The 10,814-nt window shown below is 42.2% G+C and overlaps 2 protein-coding genes across 2 annotated transcripts; both read left to right on the forward strand.

Moving 5' to 3' along the window:
• On the forward strand, nucleotides 377-5,726 carry LOC110431719. Its single transcript, XM_021451130.1, has 8 exons — nucleotides 377-833; nucleotides 2,470-2,538; nucleotides 3,170-3,262; nucleotides 3,340-4,005; nucleotides 4,099-4,221; nucleotides 4,314-4,379; nucleotides 4,479-4,547; nucleotides 4,636-5,726. The coding sequence occupies exons 4-8, from the start codon at nucleotides 3,354-3,356 to the stop codon at nucleotides 5,292-5,294; spliced, it is 1,569 nt and encodes a 522-aa protein (XP_021306805.1). The 5' UTR covers nucleotides 377-833; nucleotides 2,470-2,538; nucleotides 3,170-3,262; nucleotides 3,340-3,353; the 3' UTR covers nucleotides 5,295-5,726.
• Nucleotides 6,233-9,794, forward strand: LOC110431720. Its single transcript, XM_021451131.1, has 2 exons — nucleotides 6,233-9,025; nucleotides 9,109-9,794. Exon 1 carries the CDS (start codon nucleotides 6,753-6,755, stop codon nucleotides 8,106-8,108), a length of 1,356 nt encoding a protein of 451 aa, XP_021306806.1. The 5' UTR covers nucleotides 6,233-6,752; the 3' UTR covers nucleotides 8,109-9,025; nucleotides 9,109-9,794.

The raw sequence follows: 10,814 nt of genomic DNA on the forward strand, positions 1-10,814 counted from the left end.
CCCCAGTCAATCTCTCGAGCCTAAAACACCGCACCAGGCAATCTCTCGTCCCCAGTCGCACATGCCTCCCCTGGCCCCTCGCGACTCCCAACTCCGCAACCTCCGGCTCCTCTACACCCAATCATCATCGATCCATCGCAGCTAGAGCTCCCCAGTCATTCGTTGTGCTCGCCGCCCACCTTCCCCAATCCGGCAATCCAGCAACATCGACGCCTTTCAAATCGCAGATCGTGCCCTCTCCCCGGATCCCCTCGCTCGCCCACGCCACAGCTCGTTTGTTCGATGCGCCTCACCCTCTCGACGGTGCACACGCTGCTGGGGCTCGACGAGGAGGGCTGCCGCGACGGTGCTAGGGTTCGGCGAGGATGGCTACTGAGACGGTGCTGGGGTTCGCCGAGGTCGCGTCGCAGCCGGCGGAGGAGCGCCAGGCCACCTGCGCCCGACCGCCAGCCTGCTGCCGCTCGCTGCTTGCTGCTCGGTCGCTGCTGGCTGCCCCTGTGCTCACAAGCGCTCAGCCCCGACGGCGGCGGCTCGAAGCCCATTCCTTGAGTCGGCACTCCGCGGCTCCAGCATCCCGTCCCCAGTGCGGCGACAGCGAGCCCCAGCCCCGCCCCTAGCACCGCATCCAGGCCGGCCGCAGAAGCAGCATCCTCCGCGTCAGCAGGCCGAGGGCTTCAGAGATCACGCATCGCCTGCCGTGGCTGCATACTCTGCTGGTTGCGGCCTACCTGCGATCTTCGGCCACCGCGTGCAACGGCCGCGCTGCCGCCTGACCTGGGAGCAACGCGCCCCCGACTCAAGCCATCTAGCTTCCCTTGGACCCCCCGCAGCAGGTACACTCTTCTTTTTATTTTTTCCTCTTTTTATGTTCTTCATTTCTCCATATAGTATGCATATGCCTACTCAGAAATATGGATTGATATGTGCAATATCTCCTGTAAGCTACACATTGCGTGCCTATGCTTGCCTGCTAAAATTTTTAGATTACTTACACCACATTAGTTGTCACATATTACGTCTATACACTATCTTAATTAGCCTTTGTTATTGATTGTTTAACTACACTGCTTAGTTCCTTAAACATGCTTCACGTATTCCCCTGTCACCAACAAGGACTCGGTGAGCCTTGGTGGTTTCCTCCCTGAGGAGGAGCAGCTTATTGCTGTAAGTCAGACAACTTCAGAAAAAATAGGCTAAATTTATCTGCCACAAAGTGGTGTCTTGGATCTAAACACCATCCTTGCTGTGTGTTTTGTTGATATAAATCTAAGCATCATTATATTCATCCCTCCAATTAACTGGGATCCTTTTCAGTTAATACTATTAAAAAGTGCATACTAGATAGGTACCTTTTTCTTAACTCTTAAGCAGAGGTGTTTTATTTGAATTCTTTTCATATATGCTGGAGCCAGTGAGGAACTCTCAATGTTGCCAAACGTCCGAAGTTGAGTTAGATATCATAGTTTATTTTAAACTTTGGATAACTTTCGATTTATCAAGATATAATTTGTTATAAAACTTTCGAAATTGCTTCCTAGAAATTATGCAGCTTAGCTGCAATAGAAGATCTGAATGATATGTGATTTGAGTTTAGATATAAGTGGAGAAAGAATTCTTCAGGCATGATCTGCAAGTTTGTGTTGGCCATTTTGTCCAGCATTCTTTTAGATTGAGCTCTGATCCTCATCTTCTCTATGTGAAAAGCTTACACAAACTTGAAAAAAAAAGAGTAGTACAGAGATCTGAATGATATGTGGGTCGAGTTCAGATATAAGTGGATAAAAAATTTTCAGGTATGATCTGCAAGTTTGTGCTGGCCGTTTTGTCTAGCATTCTTTTAGATTGAGCTCTGATCCTTTTCTTCTCTATGTGAAAAGCTTACACAAACTTGAAAAAAAATACAGTAGAACTCAGGAATAGAGTAGAGCTGGGATATAAGTTCCACACAATTAGATCAGTGTTGCCTGTAGACTATTACGACAAAGAGTGTTTTCATGTGTTGGGTGACTATTTCTCAAGTCAATGTGAAAATGGCATGTCACATATACACTGGAATTACTAAAGAACTCAAATAATCTGAACCATATTGTTTACTGTAATATTTAACATGGCCCCAAAACACACTAGACCACTGTAAATACACACCCACATGGCAATCTGAGATACTGACCTTGAAATATGCATGCTCACACAAACCTCCATTTAATCGAATACTCTATCATGTTTTTAGATGTCTATTTCTTGTTTATGTTGTGATTGTTTAGTATCATCAATTGCCCTTTTTTTAATCTGAAATAGAGAAAGTGCAATGCAGATATCAATATATCATCACCGCTTTGAAAGACAAGGAAAATTTATAGGCTATTTGTCATGTTCCTTCAGATTAATATCCATTGCATTCATATTAGTATCCATTGCCTTCAAATTCCACCGAGGGGAATGTTTAAGGTTTGCTTTCTTTATCTGCAGATCCAGTAACCAGTTCGCTGTTGCCCACATCCAGAAAGTCATCTACACCACCAGAGCCCACAGGCCAAGGCAAAGTTTCTTGTGTATATTTGTGTAACTTCTTAGCTTCATGAGCATTTATATGTACGAGAATGCACTACTCTGTCCATACGAACATGATTCCAAAAAAACCAGAGTCATCTTCCATCCAGACTTATAGAGTTAGCATATCTATTCTGAACTTTTGCTTATACAATCCACTCCACATGTGTGTAGCTATGAATTAATATATCTGATTCAGATGACTTAAATAAATTTCATAGTCTTTGGTACACCCTTTGTTAGTCCTAGTAGTATTAGATAATTCGCAAACTGACCACATGTACATACGAGTGCACAGGTGTTGGCATAAATTATTATTTCTAACTTAGCAAGATAGTGTATATCATCATTTTGTTTATCGTTTGGTAAAATATGTCATCATTTTATTTACCTTGCTAGCATGGAAGAATTTATAGCCGCTTTGGTTTTACAGTTTATCATTTACAATAGTAAGAACAATCATGTTTTTAGAAGATCATTATTTCTATAACGGCTATTTTCTTTTTAAAAACTATCCTCATATCTATAGGTGACATTCTTAGCTTTATTATGCCGCAGTACCTATAATGCATGTGTATTTAATATTAATAATGTAAAATAGCATCTGACTTGTTTGTAGATGGTAACGTTGCAACCGACATTGAAAACACAGATAACGCGAAGAATAATGACTGGCTCCATAGTAACAAGTCATATCAACCTGTGCGGATTGGTAAGGAGAATATATATAATGGTGTTGTCTAGGATAATGGTGTCACCTCATAATAATGAACAAATTTGCTTATGTAGGTGAATGCTCAGCAATGAGTGTAGATACCAATAGCATCATTGACTTGAATAAAACTCCATGTACAAAAGATTGTGTGGACTCCAATCTGAGTCATGATTGTGGTACCCCTACTACTTTTGATAAACCCCGTCAACAGTACTTTAGGGAACGGTATATAAATATGACACCAGAAGAGAAGGAGGCTAGACGCGAACAACAAAGAAAGAGTTATAGGGTGCCATGGCGAAAGGAGGTCAAAGTAGCGAGTAATAAAAGACGAAGGGATATGCAAAAGGAGACCCTACACCCAGAATCTATTGCCATGGAGAACCCGTTATTTATCCCTGAGCTTGTGTGGCCCACTATAGGCGCATCTGGAGCTCATGGATCCGCGGTGAAATCCAGTGATTGGGTTATCCCAGAGTCCAGTGCAACACCTTTTTATATTCCTCCACCTCATGAGGAGGCCGATGATGAAGGATGTGATGAGTTGCTATCCGGCCATATGACACAAAGATCACATGTTCTATCTGGACAAAGACATGCATTGTTAACGCGTCGTAACATGTTGTTTGAGCGTCGAATTGGTTCGAACACAAGGACATCTAATAAAGATGGTGATTGCATGGATGAAGACCGAGTGGATGCAAACACACCCTTGCCTCAATCAATTGTGACCAACAACAGTAAATACCGACGTCTCATTATACCATTTTGGTGACATATATACCATATTTTATCTCACTGAATCCATCATCATTCTATTTTTAAAAATGCAGAACCATACGTTCTAGATACATCAACCACACCAATGGCACCACAGTTTGTTGATTATGAATGCAAGGCTGAAGAACACATAAACGATAACACACCCTTGCCTCAATCAGTACTGACCAACAATGGTAAATATTGATACTTCATGATCCCATTCAGGTGACCTATATTATATATCATATTATACCTAACTCAATCATGGTCATTACATGATTTTCAGAAAGGACAGGACCTAGCATTCAACCTTTATCAACCGCACCGATGACACCACTATTTGATGACAGTGGTAATTTACACTATTTTCTAACATTCGATAAACTATTTGAACTCCTTTATTTATTTTTACTCGTAGTTCTACTAACTAAGGTATCTTTGATGACCATAGATCATGATGAGGGAGATATATTTGAAGAGGATGAGGATGATGATGAGGGATACCTATTTGCTGGGCAAGGTATTTGTGTGAAAGACCGAATAGAAATAAAGTCCTCCACTACTTTATCTAAACTATTGTGACTTAAATGTCATTGGAGATGATGAAGATGATGATGATGTCCAAGACAATGACCTTGAGCAAGACATGACTTCTATCGCTGAAGTACCTGACCGATATGAAAAGGTGTATAGTAACATGCCTATAGATACCCATATGCTAAAACCTGTCGCAAATTGCCAACACTGCAATGCAAAAAGGTTTGAGCATGAACCACCTAGGTTTTGTTGTCGTAGCGGAAAGGTCGAGCTCAATGAACTGAACGTGCCTGATGAGCTTATGAGGCTTTGGTCAAGTAACGATGTAGATGCTAAGCACTTTCGTAACAACATTAGGTTTTTCAATGGACACTTCTCTTTCACTTCTCTATATTGTCGCCTTGATAGCGCTACTGCAAGCATGAAAAATAGTGGCATATACACCTTTCGTGCACACGGCCAGATCTATCACAATATGAGGTCATTTGGCAGAGAAGATGGTGAGGAGCCAAAACATCTTGAGCTTTACTTCTATGACGATGATCCAAGCCTTGAGCATCGATATCGACGATGTCGTGAAGAGAAGTGCCAAAAAGAAAAGGAAGTCATTGAGAGGCTTGTGGCCATCCTTCATTATAATCCGTACTCACAACAACTTAGGAGTGTGGGCCAGGCTGAACACCTCGAGGACTATCATGTCACACTAAACCTTGACCAGAGGCTAGACTAGAGAACATACAATGCTCCATTAGCCTCAGAGGTGGCTGCTATTTGGATCGAGGGAAGCGAACTCCTTGGTCAGTTCCAGAATAGTGTTATTCTGCATGGGAAAGATAGAAGTAGACACGGCATCCGCTCGTATCATGGATGTTATGATGCTCTTTCATATCCTCTATTCTTCCCTAGGGGTGAGCTTGGGTGGCACATGGATATTCCCAAGAAAGGAGTAAGTATGGAAGAAGTTATCACGTACCGTGCCCTACAGAGGGCTCGTAGTGGGTCAGAAGAAGAAACAAATTTGTTATTTTTCTTATTTAATACTTCACATACATGTACTCAATGTTTATTCTACAAACAACTCTAATTCAAGGCTATTTTTAGACTCCCCTGGCAGACTATGTGTGTCTGTGCGTGACTACTACTGCTACAAATTTCAGATGCGTCCAGGAATATTTAACCCCATACTTTATGGCAAGCGTCTATTTCAGCAGTTTGCTGTTGACACGTACATCAAGATTGAGAGTTCCAGATTAGATTATATACGTGACCATCAAGATGATATTAGGGCCGACCTCTACCAAGGGTTGGTTGATAGCCTACATGCTGGTGAAGATAGAGCAGAAGCTGTTGGAAAGCGGACAGTGATGCCTTCATCATTTATTGGAGGCCCACGCGACATGAGGCGTCGATACATGGACGCCATGGCTCTGGTACGGAGGTTTGGTAAACCAGATATCTTTCTGACTATGACATGTAACCCGAACTGGGATGAGATCAAGCGCGAACTCTACCCTGGCCAAACGCCACAAGATCGTCCAGATCTTGTTGTTCGGGTCTTTAGAGCAAAACTACAAGAGCTAAAAGATAAGCTACTAAAAAAGGATATCCTTGGAAAGGTGCGGGCACATGTTTATGTTGTGGAGTTCTAGAAGAGGGTTCTACCGCATGCACATTTTTTGCTAATTATGGATAGGAAGTATAAGATCACGTGCCTAGAGCAATATGATCGATTGATCTCAGCTGAGCTCCCAAACAAGAAAAAGTACCCAGTCTTGTACAAGATGGTTACCAAACATATGATGCATGGCCCTTGTGGAGTGCTTAATCGCAATTGTCCATGCACAAAGGGTCGTGATTCATGCAAGAACCGTTACCCTAGACCTTTCTGCGACATCACAGTACAGGGCAAGGATTCATATCCAGTTTACAGACGACGTGACGATGGGCAGAAAGAAAAAGTTCATGGACATGAGCTTGATAATAGATGGGTCGTGCCTTACAACCCGTATCTCCTTCGTCTATTCAACTGCCACATTAATGTTGAGGCATGTGGGAGCATCAAGGCAGTCAAGTATCTATTTAAGTACATCTATAAGGGACATGATCGGGCGTCTGTGGCTGTGAGAGAGGCTGACAAGAAGGATACTGAAGGGAATGTTGATGAGATCAAGCAGTACAGAGAAGCTAGATGGGTAACCCCCCAGAAGCCTTATGGAGGATATACGAGTTTGATTTGAGTGATAGGTACCCTACTATTTTGTCCTTACAACTACATCTTCCAGACATGCACATGGTGTCATTTCACCGGCGCGAGGGGATTCAACGGGTGCTTGATCGTCCAGGTGTTGACAAGTCAATGCTTATAGCATACTTTGAGAAGAATAAGACAGATGAAACCGCTAGAGGTATATTGTACCGGGACTTTCCTGAGTTCTATACATGGCAAGCACATGGCAAAGTTTGGCAAAATAGGGTACGCCGTGATACATTACGACAAATTGGAAGAATCGTGTCTGCTAATCCAGCTGAGGGAGAGCGTTACTATCTTAGGGTTCTCTTGAACCACGTGGCAGGTGCAACCTCCTTTGAGTGTCTAAGGACCGTGGATGGCAAACTCCTACCAACCTTCCGTGAAGCTGCAGAAAGAAGGGGCCTAATCGAAGAGGACAACACACTGAATGAGAGTCTCTTTGAGGCAACTGGCTGGATGATGCCATATGCATTGCGAAGGCTCTTTGCAACAATATTAGTATTTTGTGAGCCCAACGATGTGTTTGGACTATGGAAGAAACATAAGGAGGCAATGTCGGAGGACTACAAGCGTAATAATCAATCCACCTTCATGTTGGAGCAGATGGTCCTCATAGATATTCAAAAATTGCTACAATCAATGCAGAAGGATATAAAGATATACCCACTTCCTGATATAGATGACACATATGACTCCTCTCGTGATATTCCTAGAGAGATTTTTGAGGAGGCTAGCATTGAGGCTAACGAGGATGATATGGCTCTGTCAAACACCCTTAATGTGGAGCAGCGGGCTGCATATGATCAGATTATGTCCTCAGTTGATACCAAGGATGGGGGTCTCTTCTTTGTGGATGGTCCTGGTGGGACCGGAAAGACTTATCTATACAGAGCACTTATCGCTGCTATACGCAGTCAGAAAAAGATTGTTGTGGCAACCGCTATATCTGGTGTCGCAGCCTCAATAATGCCTGGTGGCAGAACTGCCCACTCACGCTTCAAGATTCCCCTCACCATTGATAATGGAGCCTTTTGCACCTTCACGAAACAGAGTGGTACTGCCAAGCTGCTTCGAGCATCATCTCTCATTATTTGGGACGAGGCTAGCATGACAAAGAGACAGTCTATCGAGGCACTGGACAACAGTCTCCGTGATATAATGGACCGATCAGAGCTGCCATTTGGAGGAAAGACTGTGGTGTTTGGTGGAGATTTTAGACAGGTTCTTCCTGTTGTTCATAGAGGGTCGAGGGCCCAGGTGGTCGGTGCCTCACTACGGATGTCGTACCTTTAGGATTCCATGCGACATCTAAAATTGGTGCACAATATGAGGGCAAAGAGTGACCCGTGGTTTGCAGAATACTTGTTGCGTGTCGGTGGAGGATCTGAGGAGGCAACTGTTGATGACGAAATCTGTCTTCCTCATGATATATGCATATCGCACACCGGGGAAGATAGTGACCTTGATACTCTAATTGACTGCATATTCCCTAATCTCAATGCAAATATGTCAAGCAAAGATTATATCCCCTCTCGAGCGATCTTATCTATGCGGAACGACTCAGTTGATATGATTAATATGAAGATGATACGCCGCTTCTATGGGGATGAGATGGTGTACCATAGCTTTGATTGTGCAGTGGATGATCCACACAACTACTACCCTGAGGAATTCCTTAACACTTTGACACCCAATGGTCTACCGCCACATGTTTTAAAGCTAAAGATTGGCTGCCCGGTCATATTATTGAGGAACATTGACCCTGCTAATGGACTTTGTAATGGTACCAGGCTTATCATACGAGGGTTCCAAAAGAATACCATCGATGCAGAAATTGTGTTGGGACAACATGCTGGAAAGCGGGTTTTTCTACCTCGCATACCCTTATGCCCCTCGGATGATGAGATGTTTCCTTTCCAATTTAAGCGAAAGCAGTTCCCTATTCGACTCAGCTTCGCGATGACTGTTAACAAGGCACGGGGGCAGACCATCCCTAACGTCGGGGTGTACTTACCGGAACCAGTGTTCTCGCATGGCCAATTATATGTAGCACTATCAAGAGCCACAGCAAGATCAAACATTAGAATCTTAGCCGTGCCAGCCGCTGAGAAGGACATGAACAAGGGGAAGAGGAAGGGAAAAAAGAAACTAGCAAAGGATATATTCACGAAAAATATCGTATATAAAGAGGTTCTGACTCCATAAATGAGGTAATATCTCGCATTGATACATATTCTTTCAAGATAGTGAACAATATTTTAGCTTCAAATATTAACAATCTTCTTATATGCAGGATACTTCCAACACATCTAAGAGAACTGCAAGTGACTACATGACTGTTGGTGGTTGTCGCGTAATCTTAGTTTCACCCAATGATTTTCCGCCTCTATGTACACGCATCTACGATTTATTTGTTTTGTTTATTGTTAATAAACAGCTAATAGCTTGCGCACTATCGATATTCCAAACATCATCCTCGCAATGTGTTTTTGTGGTACCATACATGTATTATTACGGTATTAATTTTTCCCGTTGCAACGCACGGGCATTTACCTAGTACAAGATTAATCACATTTGATGTGTCACTAAACTCCAAATTGGTGCACTCTGTATTCAAGAACACAACAAAACAGGAATTTAGATTACCTGCTTATTCTTTTTGCCATTTCTTGTTCTACTCATCAGCTGTTGCTGAGTGATATAAGTCTTCTGTGATTGTCCATTTGTAGTTTTTTCGCTAAAAAGATTTTTGCTGACTCCAGTAGCATTTTTGTTGACCCCAGAACGAGTAGATGCGGCTTTTTGTATGGTGACAACGCTTGCATGCTCACACTTCAAAAAATAAATTGTTTGATCAATTTTAGCTACAGTTCAAGGTAAATAACTCAATATCATTTAGAACTTAGTGTAGGAATGGGCATTACCTGTGGAATCAAACTATCAATTTGTGTGCCATCATTTCCATGTTCAGCATTATCATGTTCCTCTTCTATTGTAGGTGTAATTTGTGTGTTGTCATTATTTTGGAGGGCACTCTGCACACAAAAAAGTTGACCTAATAGATTAGGCATCATCATCATCAAAAGTTTATTAACAGCACATAGGATTAAAAGGGAATATAAAAATATTACCATATTCAAAGTTCCTTCTTTGTGCTGCGCTAGCATATTAAGAAACTCTTGCTTCATTTGTTCTCTCATTATTTCCTTAGCATTTTCCAGATCCTCTTGCATCTTCCTCCTATTTTCTTCTCTCTCCCTTTCCCTTTCAGCAGCTTCGTTTGCAATCTGTTCTTTCAGCTGTTGAACCTCTGCTTCAAAAGCAATGTTCCTCTCTCTGGCTGCAGCTTCAACACGTGCATGTACTTCAAGGTTCTCTTGCATAAGTTCTTTGCGAGTTCGGTACTTAGCCATATAACCATTCCCATGTATTTTGGATGATTTGATTTGTGTGGTTTCTTTGTAGGTTGACTTGAAAATCATGTTCTCCTCAGCTGCTGAAAGTGCTTGTCTATCAAGTTGTAAGCCAATCTCACCAATTTTGATGGCTGCATTTTCCTAAATAAAAAAAAGAATATATTAAGAGTTGCTTCACAACTATTAGCTATAAAAAGGGAATGTCAAAAGTTTTACTCACATATACAGTAGCTGCAATAGTATTTGACCATTGGCCAGAATGTTTTCTATGAGTTGCCCTCCAAAGAACTAGATCATTTGGCTCTTCAGGGTCTCTCTAGAATTGCAAATCATAATTATACACAAGTGTTGCATAATAAATTGGATGGACAGCATGTGCTACAAAAAAGTATGGACAACATTGTTGCATATATTGATTACCTGCTCGAAGCTGCACTGTGAGAAGTTTTTTGAACCCATGACATGTGTGGTTTTTTGTTGGTGTCGATTGGATGAGTTTTGGCTGCTAACCTTCTGCAAAGAAAGAACAGGAAGATGCATGTAACAATGCAAGAGTTTGTTTGACAATGTAGATTTTAATATA

The sequence above is a fragment of the Sorghum bicolor genome, chromosome 1 (genome assembly GCF_000003195.3).
Source record: "Sorghum bicolor cultivar BTx623 chromosome 1, Sorghum_bicolor_NCBIv3, whole genome shotgun sequence".
In the NCBI taxonomy this organism is placed as follows: Eukaryota; Viridiplantae; Streptophyta; class Magnoliopsida; order Poales; family Poaceae; genus Sorghum; species Sorghum bicolor.

Bases quoted from the DNA above. Each gene is read 5' to 3' on its own strand.
- LOC110431719 (XM_021451130.1), top strand. From the start codon at position 3,354: ATGAGTGTAGATACCAATAGCATCATTGACTTGAATAAAACTCCATGT. The intron at 4,006-4,098 runs GTAAATACCGAC...TTAAAAATGCAG, and splicing joins ATCAATTGTGACCAACAACA to AACCATACGTTCTAGATACA. The intron at 4,222-4,313 runs GTAAATATTGAT...CATGATTTTCAG, and splicing joins ATCAGTACTGACCAACAATG to AAAGGACAGGACCTAGCATT.
- LOC110431720 (XM_021451131.1), top strand. From the start codon at position 6,753: ATGGGTAACCCCCCAGAAGCCTTATGGAGGATATACGAGTTTGATTTG.